We start from the raw sequence: 27,935 nt of genomic DNA, 5'->3' as shown, positions 1-27,935 counted from the left end.
GGATACAGTCCTGCTAAGTAGCTTTTGCAAGTTATTTGCGCAATTAGCTAAGAAAGAGCAATAATTAAAAAATTACATGCTGCAACAGCTGGCAGCACGTTTTAAGAATATAAGCCAAACTTCTCACCTAAATATTTCCGCAGTTTTACGTGAGGGTTGGTGATCGACGTTGTTGCAATGGTAAATTAATACCTCTATACCTAATATTGTCTAAATTCGCACTTTTAGGCCGCCTCAGATTTGGGAAAGGAACAAATTGCTCGTAAGTTTCGCTTCCGGTTTCTAAATTTCCGACAGAATTGTGTATTTTAGTGCTGAAAAAGGCATTCGATACCTTCGACGTAGAGAAAAAGGGCAGTATCGGAACGGTAATGATCGGTACGATCCTAAATATGTTGGGAATAAACGTCACCGATAAGATGTTAGAGGAAATTATCGCGGAAGTGGACGAGGATGGTCGGTAAAACTTGTCCAGTTTATTCGTTTGGCTACTAACAAAATTTAAGGGTCTGGTGAGTTGGAGTTTGAGGAGTTTTGTACGTTGGCGGCGAGGTTTATGGTTGAGGAGGACGCGGAAGCTTTACAGGCCGAGCTTAAGGAAGCGTTTCGATTATATGATAAAGAGGGTGAGGCGTTTTTGGTTAACGCTTTGAAATTACAAGTGAAAATTGTAGGGAACGGATACATATCGACTGATGTGCTTAAAGAGATCATTAAAGAGCTAGATGACAAAATCACGCCCGAGGAATTAGACGGAATGATTAAGGAAATTGATTCAGACGGTTCGGGAACAGTCGATTTTGATGGTACGTATGCCTTTCCTTATTGCTTTTGCAAATACATTGTTTTTAAAATTGGTCTAATAATATAAAGTACAGACTTTCCTGGGACGGCATTATAAACGATTAAAGCTCATTGGTTAAGTGCGTTTTTAGATGATTTAAAACGTTTACGTTAAGGAGTTTTTAGGGAGGGTAACCGCAAAATTCCTCCAACAGAAACTCCCCAGTGTATGAAAGTTTTAAACCTCCGAAAATGGAGTTTTTATGATCCCTTATTCAACTCGAAATTTCCAGATCTTTTGCTTCAATCCGCGTTTGAAACTTATATATCCGCCCGGTTTTGGGAAACCATGAAGCGAATTCTGTTGGGTCAATAATGGCTCGTTGGTCTTAGCGAATAAACTATTGAATTCACCAAGAAAGCTCGTTTCCTGAACGCTATAGACATGACCACTTTAGCATAATTAGCATACGAAAATTTAAGACTTTAGTAGTAGAAACGAGAGTAGAAATGAAGATACCAATATGGAATTATAAAGGGTGGATCAAAGGTAGACGCTATATAAAACGCATAATAAAACTAATAATAGAAAAGGCTCATGAATACCATGTCAAAGTTGAAATATTAGTTATAGGTTTGAAACAGACTTTCGATACAGTAAAGTTCAAAATTACTACGAACGCTAGAATAGATGCAAATACCATTGAAATTAAGCGCGTTTACAAAGTAACAAGTAAAAGTGTACGACAAGGGGATGCATGTAACATTGCACTAAGGCACATAGTAACGGACAAACTGCAATATTTATATGCTCAAGGTTTTCGAATGGAAAGTTATGAGAACATAATTGGGGCCAGTAAAGGTTGAAGAAAACGAACTAAACCTACTGAAATCGAAAAGGAAGTAGATAGTAAAGCATATCAAAACAATGAGAATCGATTTGCTTGGACGTTCTGAATCAGGAAGAAAAACAAGAATAATAATGGAATATGGATACCTGCAAAGAAAAGAATAAGAGGATGACTAAGCAGAGGATGGTTAAAGGAGATTGAGGTGTAGAGTAGTGTAGAGCATCTTATATATAGTCGGTTCTCTAAACCTTTGCTTTATCACAGAAAAAATGTAAAGTCTTTAGAGAGAATGAAAAAGGTTTTTCCCTTATGGCGAGCAACATCTGATTTTCACAATATGCGGTATGCATCTGTGGTTAAAATAAATAATGTTTTTTTATCACCAGGGGCGTGCTGTATTCCAGTGGCGTATCAAATTTGCATTTTTTTAAATGGAACACTCCAAATTTTATTGCTGATTTGGAGGGTATACTTGAAAAGTACTTATTTTTTTATGTAACTTTAACGTGGCGTTTCGACTTGCTTTTTTCTGAAATCTTCTTATGGAATGAGTGGTTTTCTTTATATCAGTGGATAATTTGTAGTTTTGGCTACCCAGAGGTATAATTTGTGCGTTCTGAGTTGGAAAATGTGATAAAAATATTGGTTATGATACATCAATATGTAATCAGGAAAAAGCATGCAAAAAAATTATATACATGGTGTTACATTTAAAAAATACCAACTCTGGCTGCAAGTCTCTAGGTTTAAAAACAGCATACACTGCAGTCTCAACCAAAATAGGACACACGGTTCATTTAAATACAGTGTGGTCATACTGTGATCTTATTTTCTATCGGCAGCTGGGAGATCCGCCACTCTTAAACAAATACACCCGATTACTAGAAATTAACCAGGAAACCAAGGTGATGACCTTCCTGGAAATAATCGTGGCAATACTCTTTAACCCTTGTAAAATCTTACATTTCGGTTAAACCAATCAACTCAGTGCTAAATTTGGAAAAAAAAACATGGCAAACAGGGACCATATGGTGACACTGTCTTTATGATCAGTTAACTTAAATAGAATTTTGCTATTGCCACGGTATGCAAATACAAACAATTGATTTTATTTCAATTTTGTTTAAAATGCTCGAAAAAGTGGTACATTTTTTATTCTTTAAGAATCCGTTAAAAATGAAGAAGAGAGTCATCCGCACTGGAACTATTTGGGTGCTAATTACCTGAAAGCAAATTTTTTTGGGCGCGAAATGTCTCAGGCAGTGAAAAACGTAATAAGGAATCACCTTTATTTGAACCAATTGTCCATAAAGTTGTCATTTATATATCCGACACACTGTAGGTACAATCAGGTGCTTTTTAAACTATGGGGGACGCAAGGCGCTGTTAAGGGAAATTTGCCTTTATTTATTTATAATTTTTGATTAATTGAAACACAAGTAAGAAGGTATCTACAATTCGGTAAATTCAGTGTGCTGAAAGCACCGCGATGTTGCATAATGTTACCAGCTGATAGTGTATGTGAGATTTGAAGATTTGAGATTGAAATTGTAATTTAATTTGAAGCAAAAATAATATTTATTGCAACTAAAAAAATCAAATTCAGTTGATGACGTCATTACACTCACATAGATGAGGTCAAAAATAAAAAGGCACGCTCGCCTATTTAAAAATGAAAGTCGGACAGACACCGCAAAATTATAAACTAGTTAGGAGCTTGTTAATAATGGTGTTGGTTGGAAAATGGTTTAGGGTTTACAAATTTTAAATAAAGATGAAATAGATGTTTCTAGTAGACAGAGGGAATCCTAGCTTCCCAAAGACCAATTTTTGTAGACTACCAACCAGTTTAAATTACTACTTATAAGGATGACCAGTATCGAATTAGGGAAGCCGTTATCGGGTCTAATGGTATAGTGTCAATGCAAATTTAAGAAAAACTTACTTATTCAGTATCTGAAGTTAAATATTCCTTAATTTTTCAAAATATAAAATTTAATATTGAAAAAATCGTTTCATCTAATGAGACATTCCAAAAGAATGCATATTTTTTATATTTCACGAAATATTGATTTACTTTTTTGTTACAGAATTTATGGAAGTCATGACTGGCGGCGATGACTAAAAATAATTTGGTCAATTTCCAAATCTAAACGTACGTATTACTTCCTCCTCTGTAAACCAATACCTATGTGTAAATTAATTTAAGAAATATACGTTTATATTTGTCGTTCTGTTTTAATTGTCCACTTACCCTCATGTCTAAAATTACACCGTGTCTAATTTTTGTGATTGTAGTATTGTATATTTTAGAATGTCCTGACAAAGTGTTTCTAATTACTGTTAACTATAATAGTCTTTATTTGTATGAAGCGGAGCAACATTGTTCTACGAATATAATAGGTAAAGGTAGCCAAGAAATTATTCCAGGAATAGTATTATTTTTCGACTGGGACTACACCACCTAAAAAGAAATTTCATCTCATTTATTTACATTAGAAAGTGGAATTCTTAACACAAGCATTTTCGCAAAAAGTTTTAAAGCAGTTTACAATGAATCTGAATCGCTTGGAAAAATGTGTTAAGGTGGCCATTAACATTTTACACGGTTTTGCCCGTATAAACCTGTCACAAAACCGAAGTGTATGGGCAAAACACGTCCTTTTTGCTAGCGTTCAAATGAATCTGTCGTGTCTTGATTTTAAACCGTCCGTTTAGGAACGTACGGTTAAACTATGTAATGTATGGCTATCACGGATATAAAGTCGCCAGTTTCATTCATTGGCGTACTCACCATAGACGTATGAGATACCAATGTGTGGGGTAGTACCATTATTTAAAAATGAGCTGGTCCAGAGAGTTTATTATAGATTTTATCGACATGTACCTACAGAGCGCATCTGTGTCTGTGGAAAGTTTGAGCAGCCACTTTTTTGCTCATTTAGAACGTTTTCTTAAAATTTAAAATTGCAATCAATCGTTTTAGGTTGCCTGTGAGAAAACCCTATTATCGTCGTATAAAATCCTGATATACGCTTGCATTGGAAAACTCTACAAGTTACTTGTTACCTTTTCCGGTTTAAAAATCTATCGCTTTTACACAGCTCCTTTAACCTTATAGACCGGGAGGCAGCGTACATAGTAACTAAACCATAAGCGACAAAAAATTCGACAACACAGGCTGAAAGTACGTTGAAAACTAATAATAAAATCACTTGTCTGCCAGTCGTAAGTGGCAGCATTAACTTGGGGCGGCGCTGAATAGGTGACTTCTTTAGGTGATCAACTAAATTACCAAACTATAAGGGCCACGGAAAAGATTTGTATCAAGAAATCCCATTTTTTCCATAGTTTTCAAATATGCTATGGCAGACGATTTCAAGTGCAGCGTTGGTAGCGAAAGACGCCCTCCAATGTAGGGAAAAACACCCCTGAATTAAACCATGAGGACCGTATAAAAATTATACATAAAAAATTCCTCTTTTTGTCACTACTTTAAAATATTTCCTGGCAGACGATATTAAGTGTAGCTTTAATAGTGGCAGACGTCTTAGAAGTTAAAAAATGTAGTTATAGTAAATCCCAGCGAGTGCGAGCGTGTGAGAGATAAGCGCGCGAGAGAATAACCAACAGAGATAGCGATAGGATACTGACTACTCAGATCTTTCAAACCATTTGATTCTAAACTTCTGATTCACATAGTTCCATCCACTTTAATCAAACGGATTGTAGAAACTCAGACATTTTTCGGTGGCATTCGCCCAAATTGCGATGAACTAAACCATGAGGATCATACACAAGTCATACATCCGGTAAATGCGTGGGCACCCGGTAACGCGTTACCCTGCGCGTTACACACATCAACACCCAAATTCACGAACATCTCTCGAAGATTTATGAATTTCTGCGTGTTATTGGAAAAGAGACCTACTTCCATCTATACCTTGATAGTAGCGTCAATTTTACATTTCCCAAAGCAATAACAGCAATATCCATATCGCAAGCGCTAATAATGACTTCGCTACTTGTTGGTAGTTTACCAAGATGGTAAATTATTTGAGAATCTGCCTCTTAGTGGCTGCAGCACAATTCAGTTTTACCACATCATCTTCCCTTGTCACAAATTTATAGCACTTATCTTCATATGTGGCAAACACAACTTTCCTTCCAAGTAAAGCACAACAGGTCTTTTTTGCCTATGAACGGTATAAGTAATCTGTAAAAGAGGCTTTGAGCTATCATTGCGAAGTGGTTTATGAAATTTGCAGGCTGCTTCTGAGTGGAAACAGAAATTGAGTAGGATTGTAATCTTTCCTTATTTTGATCCCAACGATCATGTTCTGCGCCCTTCAGGGAAGGGGTAACTATCTGTCAAAAGTAAGATGTACTTCTCTCGCTGACACAGCACAAATCTTGCCGAGGATGTGTTCAGAAAATCGCTCAAAGGTTTACCGGAGATCTTTTAAAAGATGCAAAAAAAAATAATCCATCGATTAAAACAACATCTACAACTGGCCATGGACTAGGAGCACTTGAAGAAATCATACTTCCGAAAAAGTTTCAGCAAAACAAACTTGTTTATTTTAATCATCGATCCATCAATGTTGCATAGAGACAACGGAACTAGAGTCAGAGGATAGTTTAGAACGAGCTGAAGATCTATCTTCTTTTCTCTTCAAGTTTTCTGTTTCTCAGTCTGAGAAGAATTCAAGAAATACCGACAATCTTATCGCGAAATTAACAATTTATTATTTTCCCTAATTTAATTCGTTTGGTAACTCCAAGCGGTGCGTAAATCTATAGCTATCTCTGTTCGTTGTGCTCTCGCGCGCTTATCTCTCACACGCTCGCACTCGCTGGGATTTGCTATAGCTAAATTTTTTAACTTCTAAGACGTCTGCCACTATTAAAGCTACCCTTAATATCGTCTGCCAGGATATATTTTAAAGCAGTGACAAAAAGAGGAATTTTTTATGTATAATTTTTATACGGTCCTCATCGTTTAGCTCAGGGGTGTTTTTCCCTACATTGGAGGGCGTCTTTCGCTACCAACGCTGCACTTGAAATCGTCTGCCACAGCATATTTGAAAACTATGGAAAAATGGGATTTCTTGATACAAATCTTTTCCGTGACCCTTATAGTTTGGTAATTTAGTTGATCACCTAAAGAAGTCACCTATTCAGCGCCGCCCCAAGTTAATGCTGCCACTTACGACTGGCAGACGAGTGATTTTATTATTAGTTTTCAATGTATTTTCAGTCTGTATTGTCGAATTTTTTGTCGCTTATGGTTTAGTTACTATGTACGCTGCCTCCCGGTCTATTAGCAATTTCCTAACAAAACCCTAGTCACTCAGTTAATAATCGAGTGGTCTCTAATGGAGCACAGTCTACACCCTGGTCTACACTAAAGATAATGGTATCTACTAAAGATTAGTATATTAGCAAACAAATATGGTCAATTTGGTTTGCCATGCGATGGTTACAAAGTACGGGCTAATTAAAGCACCTTTGGATTTGGATTCAGTTATTACGTCTCATATGGCAGACAATTTAGGGTTGCCAAAAAACCCGGCAAACGTTCAGATCACTAGGATTGAGAAAAGGGCTGTTACGATCACTAGTATTGTAAGTGTTACTACAATGTGCTATTATGCCGAGGGAAATTACGTGTCCATTACCCAGTATTTGGTTGATATCGATTCGATAAATATACCATTCCCTTCTACCCTATCGTTAACACCCTCCCTTTGCTGCCCATTAAACTTATTTAGATCTTGATTCACTCCATTATTTTCGTCCCTTTTCCGGTGTCTTTCTTCGTAACGAGGAATGTTGCATTCCCCATATTCTATAAATCAAATGTTTGAAAATTGCTACACTTAAAGGTTGGCATGATTCTCTAAAATGCATTTTGAAATTTTTTTTTCAATATTGATTGGTCAGTTTTGATGTTAGAATGGTTAAATTTAATTATTTGATTTGGTTTGTACCACGTTTTCCGTAGTAACACTATGTCTAGGTTAAGTTCATCTATCTTTTATGCTAATGGGGATTGACAGTTCCATTGAATAAGATTAAGGTTATTTTTGTATGGATGCAATATGGAGTCATCATTATTGAATATGCAACCCCAACAGATTCGGATATGATTGGAGTATCAAAAGTATTCGGCAAGTTGGGTCATATGTTGGAGGAAACCTGATGATCCTTAGATTGCTGTGGGTTGTTCAGTGACTAAGTTTTTGTTTGAAGGACATTGCTCGTGACATCCTATTAGGTTGCAAGAGAAACGGGACGCCTTACCTATTGGTTTCCTTATTATCCCTAACAATTGTGAAGGCTGGAATTTGTGACAGAGCTCGTACTTGTCTGAGAACTATGTAACGCATTTACAGACATGCTTCCATTACCGCTCTCCATGACAGAGATTGAGTAATAAGTTGCGAAAGAGCAGAAATATTGGCTTGTCACCAATATTTTAGGTCATAGAGAGAAATGGTCCCTTTCTTTACCGTGGTGTCTCATTTAAGATATTTTTAAGCTTAACAATCCAGGGTAAATTCAGAGTTTTTAATTTATATTGGTGCTATTTTTTTTAATGCTAATTTCAAAATGTGGACAACCATGAATAAAATCAAGTTGGTCAATAAGCTTTGGTCATAAACTTTATATTAATTAAATTGTTGTAATAATCGCTGTCATTGATATAAGCTGTCCATTTACACTCCGCTTAAATTTTGGAGGTCCATATGCAAAATTTGCTATTTAGACCAGTAAGAATAGATCAAAAAATGACAAATAGGGGAACTAAATCATGTATTACTAATTCCCCTCCCCCTTTTAGTACAGCCGGTAGTCGGGGGGACTTTACTTTATGTTGATTATATAGGGAAACGTCCCTTACACAATTCCGAAGAAACTGGTAGTACATGAATTAGTTCCTTTATTTTTCCTATTCTGACTGGGTAATTTTGTATACCAATCTGATACATACCTTATACTTCCATTCGCTTACGCCATTCAAAGTAAGTTCGGTACACAGAATAGGAACTGTTTTGTTGGAAAATTTGCGTTATATCTGTCTGCGTAAAGACAATGTAAATACCCCAGCCTTTGAAACTTAAGAAATAGAAAATTATTTTTATTATATAGGTGTCGTTTACCCCTAACAAACGGTTACAACATTACAGTCGGTAAACTAATAAATGCACGTTCTAATAATGTAACTTTGGCTGACCGGCTGTTGTTAAATGTTAATGTGTCACCTATAACCGACGCCGCCGTCTTCAAAAGAAATAAAAGAGTTACGTATTTAGTTCCAAAACATCCCCCACTACAAGGTTTTAAAGTAATTAAAATACTCATCCGGTAGATTTTCAGTTGGTGTCGTGAAGTTGTGTCAATTAACAATATGAGCAAATACCATATCCACATTAAGAAGGTACCTACTCTTATTTAAATAATTCTTGGTGTTAATTCTAATTCGTGCAGCAGTTAATTTAGGTGATGATGCGTAAGATTTAGTTTTTTCGTTACCATAATCTCCAAAATTTAATGGAATCAATTTTCAAGTATGAATTGAGTTGCAGGGTACTTTTTCAGATGATCTTATCTTATGACTAGAACAATTTAGCATCAACAAAATCATGTTCTGGCAAATTTAGCACTAAACTGTAAAGGAAACCACTTGCAATTCAAATTGTTTCGAACATTCACCTTGGTATTTTCTTATTGCATTTTTCAGTCTTCGAATTTAGGGCAGAGCACAAGATATAAATGTATTTCAGTATTGTTAATTCATTGATTAAACTACTAACTGGTAAAGTTATGGAATGAGAACAATGTAGCCAATTCATTGATCAAATCTTGTGCTCTCGTTTCGATTCCACTAGCACTAAATTTCATTCCATCTTGTGCAGGTAGATTAAGTTGCCTAAACGTAAGGTGTGTAAGCACACTACCAAACGCTCAACAATTTTTCCTTGTTTCAGGACGAAATGGAGAGGGAACAATTACAAAGTGAGTATGCAAGTGTCTAACGCTCAAATAAGAAAACGTAAAAAAATTCCAGTGCTTCGGTCAACGTTCGACGCGTTCGATATCGACAAAAAGGGCTACATCGAACCAGAAATGGTTGGTATTATTCTCGATATGTTAGGAACCCAAATAATGGGCGACGAGCTTGAGGTTAAAATTTTCCCTATACCTATTTTATTCCTTTTATAGAAAAAGCTATTATTTCAGTCGATAATAGCGGAAATTGACGAAGATGGAAATGGGGAGGTATCGTTTGAAGAATTTTCGAATATGGTCGCCCGATTTCTGGTTGAGGAAGAGGAGGATACGGCCGCAATACAGTTGGAACTTAAGGGTGCCTTTCGCTTTTATGATAAGGAAGGCAACGGTTTTATCACCACCGACGTTTTGAGGGAGATACTTAAAGAGCTCGACGATAAGCTTAGCGATGATGAGTTGGATAACATGATTGACGAAATTGACGCCGACGGTTCTGGTACTGTAGACTGGGATGGTAATCAGGCGAAGATTAATCGATATTTAATAACACAGTTTTTTGCAGAATTTAAGGCGGTAATGATCGGTTAGATGCAACTGTGCCCGCAGAGGACAAATATTATATCATTCCTGTGTGTATTAATAATGGTATTATGTCACGGAACCCCTTTCAATAATTATACCTATTTGTACGATACAAGCAGCGTTTTTCATTAATTAATCATGCGAGTTACACTTGGATGCATAAGCAAAATTGCAATAATGCAACCGAGGTTTTTGTGAATAAGTCGGTTTAAAATTCATAACCTGTCATTAAGCGAAAGTGTTTAGTCATTTCAAACGAAAAAAATAGGTAAAAGTTAAGCGGTAAATACGGACATTAATGTAGAAAAGGACATCATTACAACCGAACAGTAGGCGCGGTACCCAAATAAAAGAGTTGAGCGAAGTGCTATTCATTCGAAAAGATCTTATCTTGAATCAATATTAAGTGAACCAGGAAATCATACTGTATAATTGAAAATACACCAATCCCCAATCTGCTTGCAGTTCCAGTTTATCACTGCTGGCAGACTATATTTCGATACCACTTGACTGAATTTCGACCATTTAGGTACAGGTTGGTACAGGGAAATTTATCTATTTTCGCTTTATCGTTTCCTTATTGTTTTCTTACAAAACGAAAGAGAAACGTCAGGAAAATACTCGCGAAAAGCGATAGGTAAACGAAATTGTGCAAAATGTAGGGAATACATTATAAAGTTCGTGTTAAAAGTGTTGCTGATTGGGGGAAGACAATTTAGTTTCTGCATATTGAGGCAGTCCGATCTTTTACACATATTTGTTCCAAAGGTTCTAGCGGCTAAGTTCCAGTCTATACAGATAATGCGTGTTTGCCGTTCAATAATAGTATTGTAGAATTAACATTTTGAGAAAGCACTGATTATGCCAGAAAATTAGAGAGATAATGCAGTTTATCGTTAACACATTCTAGTAATACCAAAATTGTACCCCCTGGCCTATGTAGGTAGTTCGTGTTTGTCATCACTATATACCTATCGAAGTTCGTAAATAAAGCTCTTTTTTCATAAATTGTATTTTTTAAAATCTTATATCCAAAATAGAAGCCGAAAAGCAAAGTGCACGTAATTTAGTTGCGGCCCAACAGGAAGTGAGCTTAGATTTGCTGCAGAATTTCGACATCGTCCTGAAAAGCGGAAATTGCTAATTGAAAGTATATTATGTACACATCAACATCACGACTCGTTTCCAAAACATAGTTGCCACCTTACGCAGAGAGTTTCCACACAATTTGAAAGCACTAACGACTAGAGTAGTGTCACTAGTATTAGAAGCAATTAACATAAAATAGCGTGACTACTTAGGCTACACCTGCTCGTATTGAGAAGTTACGTTCTAATTACATGGTGTAAATATCAATAAATGTCATTGTTTCAACATTTTCTTAAAGAAAATTGTGATTAAATAAAGATTTTGCTCTCCCAACTTAGTTTTGACCTCAACTAACGAGAGCTGGTATAATATTTAGTTCCTTCCCCATGATATGAAAGTGTTCTGTTGTTTTTACCACAAAATTTATGATTTTGCTCTACCAACTTAATCTCAACATTAATCAAAGAGTGCTGGCATGTTATTTAGACACCTCCTACGAAATTAAATTGTTTTGTTTGCTTTACCATCCTAATCACGACGTTAACAAAACTACCAAAGGGACATGACATAAAATTTCCCATGAATTCAAGGCGGTTCGTTGATTTTCCTAATGAATTTTCCATGATGATTATGTTATAGATTAAGTTTAAGTTTAAAAGCTGTATTTGTACATTTTTAATATGCCACCAACGAGGTTAAGTGTAAGAGCAGCTAAGAAGAATTACTTCGCCTCAAATTTCTATTAAATTAATGTATCTTTAATTTGAGTGAGAGAATAAAGTTAAAGTTAAAGTTAATTATGCAAATAAATCAATATTTTGTTTTACGAACTTAATCTGGATTTCAACCAAAGAGAGTTTCTCATACTTTATTCCCTCTAATTGGAAATGTGCAGTATCGAAGATGCAGAATTTGTTTAATTTATGCCGTAGTCTAAGAATGTTAATATTTCACCCTTGTATTTTATAAAATTTGATTATGAGATTTTGATTATGTAGAGGTAAAAGGTAGCGAACTGCGTGCTCTGTTCTTCTGCATGAGATAATCATTTATAATTTAATCAAACGTAATGCAACCGATCTTCCTTCTATGAACTAAAATAGATTTTGAGACATGACTTGAAATTCTTTGTAAATTTAGTGAACTGACCTACGGCTAGCTCCTGAGATAAATTTACAGATGATTGCAGATTCCAATAATAATTTATTTCTAGCTATTAGACCTATATTTTTTTGTGAATCCTGATTGAAGGGATAGGTTCTGCATTTTAGTTTTAGCTATATCTTGGTTTTCACTTAATATGCCAGTTGACCGCTATGGTCATTCCCATGATTATCTTTTGTATTCTTTTAGGCTCTGCCACTGGGTGATTACATTGTTTCCTGAATAGCCTTCCATTTGACCTTATATCCACGCTAATTACGCATTACATCAAGTTCATATCAATAAATCTTCGGTCTTTCTCATTCAGATAGCCGACATTTTGTCTTTTGTCAGGGAGTACGTTACAACGAGGTCAATCTCTAACGCGCGAAAAATTAAATAGCAACTATTTAGGATAATTCTTCTTAGAGGAAATATAACGACATCTCTTGTAACAACTGTAGCATCACTCGTTAATGTCACATGAATCGATATGTATCACCCTATTTTAATGACGTATTGTTTAAAACAGTTTAATAAATTGTATACCTATTCTTCAGTGGCATTAGGTGTGCCTTGATTAATAAAAAGAAAAATTCCCTATCTTACTTAGTTTCGTTTTCATTAGCTTTCCTAATAGGGGAATCGTTTATGCCCCATCGTGTATGTACCTATGCATGTTAACTGTCAAGTGGTGGGGAACTTAACATTTATTGCTTGTAATAAAAGCATTTAATTCACGACGCCGATTATTCGAATATTTTGCGAAAGATCCAAGACTACACAAGTTTTTGGAGAATGAGGGGAACGCAGAAATATCTTCAAGTGCTGTTCTGCAATACTACTTTAAGTGGAATTTCAACCCCCTAAGAGGTTGGTTGATATCTGTCTTACGCATCCTCCCCCACTAAAATTTCTCAAACCTCACTGATAGGCAATATGGCGTCCGAGAGATAGGAGGTCAAACCTTTTGGTCCTCCTTGAAGAGCGGATGAGCGGGTAGACGGCCGGGAACTATGTTGTCCAGGGGGTTGTAGATGACCACCAAAGGCTGAGCAGTCTACCAATATCAACGGAGTCAGAATGAGGCAAGCAACGGGAAATCACCTTTGGAGTTTTCCTTGTAAGGGCGTAGAAAAAACAAAGAAAACACGAATTGTCCTCGAAAGAAATATTTCGGGTTAGTTTCCCATTCGGATACCCGGGGGGAAAATTTTAGGAAGAGTTCTATGTCTTTTGGAAGTGAGATGGAGAACGTCAGTAGCAAGAGAGGAAGAAATAAGTAGAAACTAAAAGTTGGAACTTGGAAGATAGAAAGGGACCCTGAAAAACCTAAGAAGGAAAATGACTATAAGAATGGATCTGATCTGAATCTGAGGAGTTGGGAAAGTGAAGAAGAGGTAAACGTGGATGATACAAGAGGGAAGAATGGGCTGGGGTTTATTGTGTATGAATTACGATGGTAGTCCTTAATAATGAAAAATTAAAATGTCAACGCAACCCCTATTTCAAAAATGTGGCAAGCTGACTGGTAAAGTATGACAATAGTGCACAGATGGGTGCAAGAGTCTTAAGGAATCATGTTAAGGCATTCACTTGCGTACGCGGTCTCGTCACGATCGAAGGCCTCATTGGTAACAAAAAGAGTTCGGGGGTGAGCTTGACCTGCAATGTTCGCAATGAGGGCAATGAGAGGCCTAGATCGACGGTGGTTGATCTATTAGCCCAGGGTCCTAATCAGTAGGCCGAGGCGAGATGTGTATCCTAAATAATACACGTGCGCGCCGTAACCCTTTCCCAAATACGGTCTAGGATATTTTGGCGCGACCACTTTGGCGCCGCCACGTTGGCGCGGCCGCTTTAGCGCCGAGACATCTTGGCACCTAGGCACTTCGGCGCCTGAACACTTTGGCGCCGGGACACTTCGGCGCAGGAACAACTTGGCGCCTTAATTTTTATAAAGTGTGTCCCGTGCCTAAACCCCTTAGTTTTTAGATTATTCAATATTTTTCATTTAACTTTACAGAAAATATGAAGTGATTCCATTCTTTACTATTAAAAGAAAAAAACTTCTTTCAAGTTTTTCAAGATACAAATCCATATTTACTTACAATAGGCATACATTTACAATTAAAAAAAATGTACATATGTCCTTATTTACAGTAATGCTTTTAAATATGACTAACAAATATGTGTTGGTAGGATTTTATTTTATTTCTTTGATCACTGTAGTGGACGAAAAAATAACGATTATATTTTTATATAGGTGTATAAATTCCCGGCGCCAAAATGTCCCCGCGCCAAACTGTCCCGGCGCCAAAGTATCCCGGCGCCAAAGCGCCCGGGCCGAGGTGGCGGCGCCAAAGTGACCGCGCCAAACTGTCCGGGTCCCTCCCAAATAGGTATGAGCTCCATCGTAAACCTTCAGGATATCATCTCCAACGACGCATTTTGGATTGTTAGGAGGCTCAAGCCACCCAGGTGAGTTAAGTACACAATTAATTGGCAATGATCGCTGATAAACAGTCGCGTTGTTTGTTTAGATGGCCCTCGAGTGCGAAAACCGACCAGTCAGATGGAATGCTGCCAAAGCACCTCTTATGACCGTACGCATAGATTTCAGAGGGACGTTGCTAACGAGAGGCGAGTTTACAGTGATTTGCCGCATGTTAATAATGAGTTCTGACCAACAATTAACCCCCATTTAATTACCTACTTCCCTTGTTAAAATACCAACCCTCATACGCCCCTTCATTACAATTGTAAATAAGAGAAAAAGGGTTCGGTGTTTAAAGATGGGGTTGCCATAGAGTAATTGCAGTAAAGATGGAAGAATTTTCGTTATTTAGGTATATATGCCCACCAGTAATCATGAGGACGAAGAGGTTGATGAAGAAGTGTATGAAACGATTGATGAAATCATAAAGGATGACCGCAAGGGTTGCTGCTACATTTTAATGGCCGATTGGAAAGGGGAAAGGTATAGTCGTATAGTAGAAAGTTTGGTCTTAGTGAGACAAATGAACGAGAGCAGCTTATAAAGTTCTGCAAAGAACAGAAAATTTTTGTGACGAATATCATAAGAGGTGCTTATGGCGATCGGTATAGGAAACCAATAGACTTTCTAATAGTTGCCGACAGATAATGTATAACTCTCGCCAGGAAAGATTGCCGGTCACAGCACACCTTGTGTCGATTTACAATCTATGTTTTTCTTAAGATGCGAGCGACTTCCGGAATAGGATCGTGCCAATGTTGAACGAAAAGTCATTTTGTTCAACATTGACACGATACTATCCCGGAAGTCGCTCACATCTTTAGAAAAACCTAGATTGTAGACCGGGATCAAGTGTTCTGTGACCGGCAATTTTTCCTGGCGAGAGGTTTATAGCAATCGCACGGGCTCCCAGGAGTTGGCATCAACCACCATCATATGGGAACTGAAAAATTATAAAACAATGTATATGTAGAATTGGGGGTAGAAACCGAAAAGGAAATTAAAAGACAACAATCAGAGCAGGAAAGTAGTGAGGTACAGTGCGTTAGGATAAATCAAAGTATAAGGACGGTTTGCCAACAGAAGCTAGGGTACAGAAAAGGAAGAAGAGAAGAAACCCTGTAAAAAACAGAGGACTAGCCACAAAATCTTGAGGTTGAAGTAGGGGAAGAAGTTACAGCCGACTACAAAGGTATCATTATAATGACGGAGGAGGTAAGGGTTGCATTAAGAGAAATCAAGAGTGGAAAAGCAGCCGGATGTGTCTTCCTGTTTTATAGCATTTGATTAAGTATGTCAGGTGAGACAAACTAATGAGTATAGAAAATAAGAGAAGTTTACTGGAAACAATATTGGTTGATTGCAGGCTATATCTCGAGTAGAGGGTCTCTACAAGTGTAGATCAGAATGGTGTGAAATTAGAAGAGTGGTGCAAGTCTGTTGTTTGTCGCCTACCTTTTTTAACATTTACCTGTATGAAATGATATGATACTGGAATATTGCGAAAATGATACTGGAGTGAAGGTATGAGGTACAAAAATAAAGTGTCTTAGATTTGTAGACGATATGATCCTTTTGTAGAGAGTTCATGAGCTAAATACAATTCTGGAGTATATACGACAACAGGAAGAGTTCAAAAATTAATAAAAAGAAATCAAAGGTAGAAGATCATGCAAGCAATAAGGTTAAATGTCCAAGTGAGTGTGAACAGATACAAATATCTGGGATCAGAAGTACCGGAGGAATGGAGAAGTATGGTAGAATAGGGATGGCTAAGAGGCGTTTAGGCAGAAAGAGATATTACTTTGTAGGTAGCTGCATGGCTGTGAAGGGTTGACATTAGGTGAGAGGGAGAAGATGTGGTGACGGAGCAGCGTTTTGAAAATTGTCAGATAGAGTTGGGAATGAAGATGTGTTGTCTAGTGGAGAGAGAAACTTACTCAACACCATAGCAGATAGAACAAATAATAGGGCGGCGCTGACAACCAAAAGAGAAACCGAGGAAATTATATCAACAGCAAATATTTTATGAGCGAAGTGGGTCTGTCAAGCAGTTTCAATCGACTGTTTGATCAAAACATTGCTTGGGTTAACGAAGAAGAGTACATGAGTACATAGATGGGAGCTGCTCCCAAGAAATATCGCGCCTTTCTATCACCTAAATGCAATTATGTTTGTCGCGTAAAAGTAAATGCATCTGCATACTGTGCAATCGTCGATCAAATACGTAGCCAAGAACCCTGCTCGAGATCCAGAGTTGGATATACTGAAACCTTAAAGTTGACGAAGGCCCAAAACGTTAACAGTAACTCGAAAGAATACTGGATTTCGGTGGCAAATAGAAAAAGTCCATCACTTTGGAAATCTTCTACCCAGGAGAATATTTTTTTATAAGTAAATATAAACGGTATCTCCAAAAGCTCCTTCGTTATTACTTTCTGAGACACAATCGCCTGCGGTCCTATAACTTGGCGACTGGATACTGGATGGTTGAGAAAATCAGGTAACCACCACAGATCACTTGCTTTTGTAACGATTAAACAATTATCGGAGTGTTTAATTACGAATCACAGCTGACTGAATGTATACTTACTCAAAAAATACACAACTAACCGACAAATAACTTCACAGCGGTTATAATCACAATTTTATGGAATCCTCAAAGTCCTTACCCGCTTTTCATTTTCAGTATGTAAGTACATCAAGAAGAAATTACTGCGTTTGGTTTCCAGGTAAGAGCTTACTTAAAAAGATACCTGGTAAAAATAGTAGAACTTCACCCTAAACATCACACTTCCCAACATAATTGAGCAACATCACACCCGTGTCCTTAGCTTTATTTTCATCAATTAATCAGAATTCCCCTACCAAAGCTCTGTTTACGTTATAAAAAGAGATCGATTGGTCCCATCGATACAAGTGACAATAAAACGTGTCAGTCCGATTTCGACTGCTCTCAATCCGCGACTTAGACATTATGGTATTGAATTCCGTGTCTTCCTACATTTGAGAAAGTTTTTTTTAGGCGACGAAACAGCCCAAAGCCACGAACCCTGCAGCTGCGGCCCTTAGCGCAGTGGACGAAGAAATCAGAAAGCAATTAGAAGTGCTGTCGCAGAAGTTGGAGTTACATAAGGACCAGTTAATATGTAAGTACGCGTAATTTTTATAGACAGACGATGGGTATTGTGTAATTAGTGTTACAGCAGACGTTTGTGGCGTTCGATGTTGACAAAAAGGGCTACATTGACATTGAAATGATCGGTCAAATCCTTGACATGCTTGGCCATCAGTTAACCTCCGACGAGTTGCAGGTGAGTAGGTGAATGTCGCGATTGAATCTCGAAACACAATTTTAGGCAATCGTAAAAGAAATTGACGAAGACGGAAACGGGGAATTGAGCTTTGAGGAATTCGCGCATCTCGCCGCAAGGTTTCTAGTTGAGGAGGAGGAAGATACCGAGGCCATTCTAAAGGAGCTGAAAGATGCGTTTCGGTTGTACGACAAGGAAGGTGGGTCGAAATTACGCTATAGGGGAATGTAAGGCAACAATCGTTGCAGGTTTGGGCTTCATTACGACGGACTTACTTAGGGAAATATTAAAGGAGTTGGACGAGAAAATGACAAAAGAGGATTTAGACCAGATGATCGAGGAAATCGACGTGGACGGTTCTGGAACTGTCGATTGGGAAGGTATGCGAACCTTAAACTTTACACGTTAATGTTACGCTTATTTCAGAATTCAAGGCGATGATGATCGGTTAAGTGAAAAATAATCAATGTTGGCTAATTATAAATTGCAATTAAGGCGGTGACAGTGTTCCTTGTTTAATTATATCTTGAAGATCTGCCAAATGCTCTTTTTTAAATTATTTTTGTGTACGCACTTAAGCGCATAATGTACGGGTATTGCAGTTACCTGATTATATATTATTAAACATTATGACTACTAGTTATTATAATTATAGGAATTGTAATTTATAGTTTATCGTAAATAATCCATTCAATTAGTGTCATCAAGCTTTAAACTTTCATCCAATACGATTTCCCTGTTTTTTACAGAGTCTATTATACTTTTTCTTAGCTACCCTCCTACTTATGTGCACTGATTGATATAAAGGACATAAATTTAAGTACCCGTTATAAATAATCGAATAAAAACCGTGCAAAAAAGAATTCGTCAACGCGTCGACCGAAAAACAATCGTTTTCACTTTACCAAAACCATATCTCTTATTGGAGACTAAGCAAAAGTGTCATTATTATGGAAGGATTTATCTGAAATTCTAAAGAAACGTTTTTCCTAAAAATAAGTAAGTTAAACGCACAAAAAATAGACTGCTGTGCTGTGCAAGAAAATTATTACGCATCCGCAGATTTGGATTTCTTATTTGTAACCCAATTCTACCGAAATGTCAGTGGAAGATGCTTCCTATAAAAGCAGACTGAAGGTACCGTGTCAAAAAAAGGGATCGTGAATGTACAGCGACCTTTAGTTTTTTATTTGTAGACCTTTTTTTTCTGAAATTTTACTGATGATGTTTCCTACAAAAACGAATTGAAAACACAAAGAGCCAAACCATCTTAGTTCTAGGCGGATTTTTCCGAAATTTGAACAAAAGGTGCTTTTCAAATAAAGTCACTATTTTGGCTCAATGGCTGAAAATTAATTTCACTTGGGTAACTATTTTTTAATGTGGAAATGTGCTTTTTTGTAAATCGTTTGCGATTACTTTTGTAACTTGTTTCTTTTTAAATTGCTCCACATACCTCTCTGCTACAGAAGTCTTCCATCTACACCACTGTTTGCTAAATTGTGGAGTACTGATCATAACGTTCTAAATTGAGATACTTCCCAATCATTCGTGGCATCTCACCTACAGATGTTCAGATGGAGTGCATTTTGTGTGGGGAAACTCTTCTTCAAGAGGCGAAAAGTGTAGTGAGACAAAAAGGTTTGACTTCGCTGATGGCTGCCAGTGAGAAGAGGAAATATTAGAAGTTGAAGGAATATGGCAAATTATCCGTACATGTGCAATGCAGGTACGTACAATGATGTGATTCCGTTTTCTTTTTATTTTATATTTTTATCACTTATATCTTATTGTAAACTGCTAGACAATTCAAACCTAGATTCAAACGATACGAGCAAATTTCTAGGTCAACTGTAGCCAAATATTTCAAAAAACTTTTCTTTGACCTCTGTAGATAAAAAGTGTTAAAAAAAATTTTAAACATTGAACCAAGCAGACTAGTTCGAAAATGAAGTATCTACAAAATCATGGAAAGTTCTTGGTATCTTTTTTCCATTTTCGAAATATTTGACTCTAAAGGTAACGTAAAAATTCGCTCGGTCCCTTTGAATTGTCCAGCAGTTTATTATACGTTATTAGAGATATTAGTGGGGTACCCCAAGATTCTATACTTGGACCCACTCTTTTTAATGTTCATAAACGACCTTCTAACTAGGTATGTTAAAAACTTTGTTAGCAGATACTACTATCGAACAAATTCGACACAAACTATGTGCATTATACAAAACAAAACAATTTTAGAATTAAATTTAGAATGATGTCCGTTAACTCCATTAACTAAAATTTTCGTTTCTTACACATTTCAAATAATTTACCTGGCGTGATAACTACCCCCTATGTAAAATTTCTCGTTCTTTCGAATGGTTTATTCAGATTTGGAAAAGAATGAAAAATTAAAAAGTTATTGCAAAAAAAAGATTTTTTCGGTCTTATTTGTTTAATAAAAAATTTTCGTCCGAACTCTTGTTGGATTATCTTGGTACAATCAGCCCCAAAACACGTTCAATGGCCTATTGGTCAATTCATCAAAATTTATTTAAACTAAGGTTTTAATTAAATACTTTTAAATAATAAGAGGGCCGAGCAGGTAAAGAACTATACAAAGCTCTAAACGAACGTAACCATTTTAGTCTCTTTTAGTTAAAAGATTTATAGAATAAATGTAAAAATTTTACGTACGTACGTTAATATTCAGTGTAATAATAATATATGGGTTTCCTTCTCTAAAAATGCTTTATAAAAAATGTACAGATTGCAACGTACGTTTAGGTGTTAATTTAATTTGTCACCTTTCATCACCACTTAATTAAATATTTATAACGTAATAAATTGCCAATTTCGCATAATAATTTATTAGAAATTGTTCAATATTGTAGACCTGTTATTTTCACTTTTTCGAACTTACGCGTAATTTATGCCAAGCGTTTGTACCATTTCTACCTAACCATAGGTGGTGCATTTAGTTTAGAACTGGTAGGTTGGATCATTGAACTACTCGCCCGAACTCTCCATTGTAATTATACTAACCTAGTATACGCAAACTGCTACAGTTCAATAAAATTTTTATTACCACATTACAATAAACGATTCAATATATTGAATTAAATTTACTGCCATAATCTTAATAAATAATTATTAATAACTTTTTTATTTAATAATATATTTGCATGTATCGAGAGCGAGCTAAAGTAGTTTATTGACTCTTGTAGTGTTATTTTCCGCATGAGTAGATTAGTGATTTATATGTGAAAAAACCAATACATGAAAATCGCACTAATTCGACGATGTTAGTGAAACTTTCAAGATTAGCTTTAATTATCTTTTTTTTTTTAAATATATCTATTACTTATGTTTTCACAATGTCGATTATGGACATACGAATTTGTTTGCTGTACTGACACTTTATTTGATTGCAATTGTTATTTCTCATAAGTCGCGAATGTACTACAGTGTATTTTATGTAATTAATCGTTTTAATTTATGTAAATATACTTGTAACTTAATCAATTTACCCGTACAATACACGCACGTTCAATAAACGGACATAAAAAATTATAAATTTGGTATTAGAAGTATAGTACCTACCTCTACGTTATTTTGTGGATCATTTTTATACCCCACATTTAAAATACGATATTTATTGAAGCATATGAACCATAGAGATGATGTTCAACGTGGACAGTACAAGTAATATACATTTTCTTTTGCTGTAATTTGATGTACCTATGAACGACCGCAAATTTTCTATACTGGAATATTTGGATATTTAGTTCCCTCAAAATAGGTAAAAAAATTTCGAGTATTCTACCTGTTACAAAGGCATGGTGTACTATAAGGAGAATGGTATTGGTAGAAAGAATACTTTCCAATCCTTCTTGGAGTTGGACTTGGTACCATACAAGAAAAAACAAGGTTGGAGAGGCTAAAAAGACGTTTTCTGGTAGTCATTTTCATTCGTAGGACGTAAAAAGTCACTATTTCATAGAGAACTGCATCGACCAATCACAGGATCATTAAAAACAAGGGCGTTAAGATCTTCCTATAAGAATATAACAATATCGGCCGAACATACGTTACATATTTCACTCGTAGTCTACTATAAGAGCTTTTTATATGAAAAAAAGTAGTATTTCGTTATTAACAGTGTTTCTGTAAGTATAGATTCTTTATTAGATAAAGTAGAAAAAGAAATATTAGCTAGGTACTCACCGGTGGAAAAAACAGCTTGAACAAAGGCCAGGTGATAGGTACTCCATTTCTCTGAAACAAAAGATTAATTTAAATAATAGCTACTACACGTTACAGATTTGATAATGAGTGAGTACACGTCCGTTGTACGTTAATATTAAAGTAATTTTAAATGAATAGTCATAACATAACCATAAAAATACATTTTGTAATATAAACACTAGAGGGCCAAATTTACAGTTTTCAAACGTCTCCCCCTACAAAAATTCATGATCCCAACGAGATTTGGTACCTATCTGGGAATTTAGATTCGCTGTTTTTATGCACGATGAACACGACAGTCGTCCGAATTAGAAGTAGTTCTTCAGCTTCAGCGATATTACCAAATTTCTAATTCTGGATGAAAACTTTGAAACAGGAGGAATGCTAGTAGTTTGCAACAAAAAAAGACAAAAGCTCCTGAAAACATTTTTTCTGCGAGCGAGCATTTCAGTTACAACAAGCAATGTTTTCATATAGGATTATAGCTACTTGCACATATTCAGTCTTAAACGCCCTACAGACGGTACGATTTGTCGTACAACTTATCGTACGACTTAGATCGATACTACAGTCTGACAGATAATCGTACCGTGTGTAGCGATGTCGTACGACGGATCGTTAGTCGAAATCGTATCGGATGGTAGTATGAACCTGCCATAAAACTTGGCGTACTACTCGACTTGCAAATTGCAGATCGTATCGTGTGTATGTGAACTGTGCGATATCTGACCAACTTTAGTACGATTTCGACTACAGGAAAGGTGATGAGTCTATTATTTAGGCATTTCTCGCTACTTACTTTACCTTTATTAGAATGGATGCTTAATATAAAGATCTTTGGGAGGAATTCATAAGCTTATATAGACAACATAGTTGTTTGTGGAATATAAAGTCGAAGGAGTATGCAAATAAAATTAAACGCAATTCAAGTTATGAAGAATTGCTAATAAAATATAAGGAATTACTCTCCAACGCCACAATAGACATTTGTCAACTAAAGTTTGCTTTTATAATTTGCGACATTTGTCGTTCGACTTATCGTTTACGTTTGTAGGGAATCACGTCGTACGACAAGCTGAAACGATGTTTGATACGACTTGTCGTACGATAAGTTGTACGACAAATCGTACCGTCTGTAGGGCGCTTTATTCTCGTGGCATTTGTTATTTTAGTAAATTTGCTACGTTTAACGAATTTGTTAAGTCGCGTTTAACAAATTGTTAAGTCGTTTTGTTCGTTTGCAATTCTGGTGGCACTTTGCTAGAAGCGAGTTAACAAGTAAGGGCGTGGCTACGGTTTTGCTACGCCATACCGCATGAATGTAGCCGTTTCTTGTCAGTATTCCGAAAAGACGCACAAATAATTCGAAAAACATTTTCTTTTTGAAAAAACTCCAAGAAATTGCAGCAGCTCTGAATAAATTAACTAACTGCTGTTCTCCACGACATAGTAGCTGCGATTTGGAGCCAAAATAGTTGAATTCGCCTAAAATATTTTTGTAAATTTTTATATTTTTTAGTTATCGTTACTATTATTCTTCACGCTTACCTACTCTTATCTCGTTTGATATATTTTATGAGCTTATTTTATTTTATTAACTTGTTCTTTTCCGGACTTTCATTTTTTAATTCAAGATAAAACAACTCGCCTGCAATATCAGGAATATCTGCATTTCTGCAGAAAAAAAAGCGGCTGTTTGAGACAAATATTAAGAAAGATGTTCCTTCCAAAAATGATTTGTAGGAAGCACTCGCCTTGGACCTCAATAATTTCGATGGTACATAGATTGGTGCTTACCTTCGTCCCTATCCATGACTCATGACTCATGAGCATTTGAATCAGCAATAATATCCTAAAATTTTGGGTGAAAAATTGACTAGAAGTATTTCTTCGTAGCAAAACAATTTGACGAAAAATCACAAAATTTAATCAGACATTTTTAAGCATATGGGATATTTGGCATGGATATTTCCAGAATAAATACCTATTCACAGCGGTTTTAGTATTCGCGAAACAATTTGCACCAAAACTGGACATCGCGGAAGAGAAGTGCATTCGAAATTATCACATTAGGCAGACAGTTTCGACTCTTCGTATCGAAGCAACCGCAAGTTTGTGGTCGTCTAAGTAACGGGCGATCAAAAATGACTTGCTGTCGAGTCACCTTTGGAAGTTTAAGTTAAGTACGATTTCCCATGTAAACAAACATTCCAAAGGTCACTCGACAGCAACTCATTTTTGATCGCATTGTACCTTAATAGGTAAAATCAGAAGCGATACAATTTTAACACATTTTTAACCGTGGTAAAATGTTGACGTTTGCGAATTTAATTGTTGAAGTATGGACATGTAACCATATCAATTCTAATTCTTTTACTACACGCAGGAAATAATCTGTAAAATATCGTGATCTGTAGCCGTTGCGAGGCCTCGCTCCCTGAGTTAATCCGTACAAGTGTGAGTTATTTCACGTTAACAAAGTGCCAACGCCAGTCGCCAATGCAGAAATGGCGTAAGAATCTTAGCAATTTTGCTAGGCATCTTGTTACGCTAACCAAACAAAACGGCTACCAGAATACCAATTTTTGTTAGACGTAGCAAATTTGCTCAGTTAACAAACAAAACGCTTAACAAGTGGCACGAGAATAAACCCGTATATCTCTAATTTAATTAATTCATTTAATTGAATAGAATTTACCTTGTAGTGAAGTATTCTCATAGTGGGTTCACACTGAATATAATTCGCCGTTATCGATTTTTAGAAATCCGAAACGGTGACGGTGATAGCTTTAATTCAAGCAGTGCAATTGAGCGCATAACCAGATGTGTCGGTTGGCATAGGAGACAGGTAGCAAGAAAATGGGTTATGAGGGAGGGAAGGGGTTGCGTTGCGTTCACATGACCGTTCCCAAATATATTAAAAGGTAGCGTTTACGGCGTATTTTAGTGCATACCTAAGAAACATGGTAGAAAACTTTGAAATAAGCTTTCATCATCGAAGCCATTTTTCTTGTGGGGCGAAATTGCATCACCTTCATTAGCAATAGTAACTTCGCTGTTATGAAAAACATTTTAAAGGCGCAACTGTCCCACTTAATTACCCTGGACGCAAATGCCCGGGCGCAAGTGTCCATGATTCTGGCATTCTACGAAATAGAAAACCCAACGGCCATTCAATATGACCGCTCCTTTTGAACACCTCCGACAGTTCAGAAATTAAAGTATATATATCAGTTAAGAAACAATAGTTTGAAATTAGTCATTCCCATGTGTGCGAAATATAGACACGGTTCGCTTCCATTGAAACAAGGCACGGTTTTCAAATAATTTTCCTACAAAATGTGACAGTTTTGGGCCAGACATTTCTTCAATCCTTGATGCACTTCCATTGCATACTGCAGAATCAACCGTTCTTGATTGTGCCCAGTTCGACGTTTCTGTATCACTAATTGTGTCACCTGCGGACCTGTGCCTTAGTGATTTATATGCTCACAAAACATGTGTCGTGTGTGGCAACAATTAGTTAAAGCACGATTAGTGCACGAATATTAATTTTTATTTATTGAAACAATCTGAAAGTGTGCGGGATTCAAGGTTGGATCCAATAGTGTATACGATTGAAAATTGTAACAACAGTTCAATTACGGATATGTCAAAAATATTAATTAATAGTTTGTTGAATAATTAAGTCGATTTTACGAAATAGAAGGTCCCATGACTTCGTGACCCGCATACATTTATATGCAATTATAAGAGATTAGAGCTTCCATAAATTCTGAACGGGTGCAACGGAATTGACATTGGTTTTATTGAAATTATTGAAAGTTCTCATACCCCCGTTCAGCTAATTTGATTATTGTAACGAAACCGAAACCGAGCGACGTCCTTTACTCACTGTCACGATCATTTTTGCATAAATTAATATGAATACTATCCGCTTACCTTCAAGGCGTTTTCCGTACATTTGCTTTAAATGATTTTATTTGGTACACAATGGCGGTTTCATAATATTATAGTACGATTGCTACATTCTAATATAATAAATTCCACACGAGCTTAACCTTGCGGCTTTCAAATCCCTTATTACAAATAATTAGATAAACGATTTAATTAGTTTGGTATCAGTGAATAGAGGTTGCTTTTTATGCCAATTAGAATAGCACATTCATTTTATTATTAATTACGGCCAACTGGTGATCTATCGAGTATGTTTTTGCAATAGCCCTATCATTATGACGGATGTGGGCGATAAAATATTGACGTTGATACTCAATTGTTAATTTTGACAAACTTGAACCAAATGTGAGCTTTCTGTTTTGGGAATGATTGTCATTTAGAATATCAATATCCACTTACCCCCGAATATTTCCCACTTTGAATGAGAAATTACTAAAGTGGAAATAACATTGAAAGTTTCGAGAGTGACAAAGTTTCAAATGAAACTCCACCTGAAGTACGCCTAATTAGTGTAGAATGTATGCCAGTGAGATTTTCTGATTTATGCAAATGTTACGGTATAAATTGTACAAAATATTTGAAATACTACAGTATAATAAATCACCCTTTTAATAATGAGCGACAAGAGCACATTTAGCAGTATTAGTAAATGTTGCTTGTATATAATTGGAATCAACAGCTAATCCATGTGTTGGTATTATGTAGCTAATTAGTGAAATGTTACCTGCCACCATTATCATATTATTAACTTAATCTAAGTTCAATGGCGCGTTTAATTTTATTTATTGATCTTTTGAGCCTGACCTTTCATTCGGAAATTTTTTACAAAAGCACAACACAGTGTTTGACACTCATTTTAGTTGCGAATGAAGCAATAAAGAAGAATCATGTAGCAAATTTTTAAATTAATTCGAATGCTACCCACCCTTATCTCGGAGAAATTTGATAGAAGACTTTTAGAAATAAAAAAGGAATACACAAATTTTCAATACGAAAATTAGCAACTCAAAAGAATGATAATGTAGCAAAACTCAAGAATGAATTACCCATCGAGAGAAATTAAAAGAAATAATTTGGTTGTGTATGGAATAACCGAAAATGAACATGAATCCGTTTTGCATTTGAAAGAAACAATGCAGAAAATGGTACGAGACATCGATGTGAAAAGTACGGCGGGAGATGCCAAAATACAGCAGGTGTACAGAATAGGAGCAAGGGAGACGAATAACGTTAGGCCGGGATTCATGAAGCTGCATGGCCCAGTACGAAACTAAAATAAAAGTCCAAAAAAAAGTGAAAAACCTAAAAGGTACGAGCATATACATCCACGAAGATTTTCCAAAGCACGTAGTAGAGGAGAGGAAAGTATTAGCACCCCACATAAGAAAAGCAAGAGAGTCAGGTAAACGCGCATACCTAAAATACAATAAACTCATTGTTAATGGAGCGAGGAATGCGGAGTAGAAGCTC

At 36.2% G+C, this 27,935-nt stretch overlaps 3 protein-coding genes and 2 long non-coding RNA genes across 11 annotated transcripts in view; 4 read left to right on the top strand and 1 right to left on the bottom strand.

Moving 5' to 3' along the window:
* The window catches only part of LOC116176933, a 213,897-nt gene that overhangs the window by 166,377 nt on the left and 19,585 nt on the right, over positions 1-27,935 (bottom strand). The window contains exon 2 of one of the 2 annotated variants that reach the window (XR_004146559.1): positions 22,488-22,538. This is a non-coding gene — a long non-coding RNA (uncharacterized LOC116176933). Of the gene's footprint in view, positions 1-17,720; positions 17,781-22,487; positions 22,539-27,935 lie in introns of those variants that run through there. The other variant, XR_004146558.1, reaches the window with a different exon arrangement.
* LOC116176932 (troponin C, isoallergen Bla g 6.0201-like) lies at positions 40-3,863 on the top strand. The gene is made up of 6 exons (XM_031495776.1): positions 40-180; positions 229-262; positions 313-456; positions 507-626; positions 675-806; positions 3,725-3,863. The coding sequence occupies exons 1-6, from the start codon at positions 178-180 to the stop codon at positions 3,757-3,759; spliced, it is 468 nt and encodes a 155-aa protein (XP_031351636.1). The 5' UTR covers positions 40-177; the 3' UTR covers positions 3,760-3,863.
* On the top strand, positions 8,962-11,148 carry LOC116176930 (troponin C, isoallergen Bla g 6.0101-like). 6 transcript variants are annotated; one of them, XM_031495772.1, is made up of 5 exons: positions 8,962-9,078; positions 9,629-9,656; positions 9,709-9,770; positions 9,864-10,167; positions 10,216-11,147. In XM_031495772.1, the coding sequence occupies exons 1-5, from the start codon at positions 9,049-9,051 to the stop codon at positions 10,239-10,241; spliced, it is 450 nt and encodes a 149-aa protein (XP_031351632.1). In that variant the 5' UTR covers positions 8,962-9,048; the 3' UTR covers positions 10,242-11,147. The 6 variants fall into 6 exon arrangements, with proteins under 6 accessions (XP_031351632.1, XP_031351633.1, XP_031351629.1 ...); XM_031495773.1 differs by having other exon boundaries at positions 8,963-9,078; positions 9,882-10,167; XM_031495769.1 differs by having other exon boundaries at positions 8,965-9,078; positions 9,709-9,824; positions 10,216-11,145.
* LOC116176934 lies at positions 15,903-16,447 on the top strand. Its single transcript, XR_004146560.1, has 3 exons — positions 15,903-15,999; positions 16,048-16,264; positions 16,331-16,447. It is a non-coding gene; the product is annotated as an uncharacterized LOC116176934 (long non-coding RNA).
* Positions 17,842-18,917, top strand: LOC116176929 (troponin C, isoallergen Bla g 6.0101-like). The gene is made up of 6 exons (XM_031495768.1): positions 17,842-17,944; positions 17,990-18,113; positions 18,163-18,278; positions 18,324-18,477; positions 18,527-18,658; positions 18,705-18,917. Exons 1-6 carry the CDS (start codon positions 17,942-17,944, stop codon positions 18,728-18,730), a joined length of 555 nt encoding a protein of 184 aa, XP_031351628.1. The 5' UTR covers positions 17,842-17,941; the 3' UTR covers positions 18,731-18,917.

Source organism: Photinus pyralis, unplaced genomic scaffold (genome assembly GCF_008802855.1).
Source record: "Photinus pyralis isolate 1611_PpyrPB1 unplaced genomic scaffold, Ppyr1.3 Ppyr1.4_LG7, whole genome shotgun sequence".
Taxonomy (NCBI): Eukaryota; Metazoa; Arthropoda; class Insecta; order Coleoptera; family Lampyridae; genus Photinus; species Photinus pyralis.
Note: the sequence above shows the minus strand (reverse complement) of the source record. Positions and strands in the feature narration are given on the sequence as shown.

What these genes read in the sequence shown, in the direction of transcription:
- LOC116176929 (XM_031495768.1), top strand. An exon ending in ACATAAGGACCAGTTAATAT is followed by an intron (nt 18,114 to 18,162) that starts GTAAGTACGCGT and finishes TTGTGTAATTAG; the next exon opens with TGTTACAGCAGACGTTTGTG. An exon ending in TCGGTTGTACGACAAGGAAG is followed by an intron (nt 18,478 to 18,526) that starts GTGGGTCGAAAT and finishes CAATCGTTGCAG; the next exon opens with GTTTGGGCTTCATTACGACG.
- LOC116176930 (XM_031495769.1), top strand. Translation starts at nt 9,049, where the DNA reads ATGAGCAAATACCATATCCACATTAAGAAG. An exon ending in GGAGAGGGAACAATTACAAA is followed by an intron (nt 9,657 to 9,708) that starts GTGAGTATGCAA and finishes AAAAAATTCCAG; the next exon opens with TGCTTCGGTCAACGTTCGAC. An exon ending in TGGTACTGTAGACTGGGATG is followed by an intron (nt 10,168 to 10,215) that starts GTAATCAGGCGA and finishes AGTTTTTTGCAG; the next exon opens with AATTTAAGGCGGTAATGATC.
- LOC116176932 (XM_031495776.1), top strand. An exon ending in CGCGGAAGTGGACGAGGATG is followed by an intron (nt 457 to 506) that starts GTCGGTAAAACT and finishes ACAAAATTTAAG; the next exon opens with GGTCTGGTGAGTTGGAGTTT. An exon ending in TCGATTATATGATAAAGAGG is followed by an intron (nt 627 to 674) that starts GTGAGGCGTTTT and finishes TGAAAATTGTAG; the next exon opens with GGAACGGATACATATCGACT.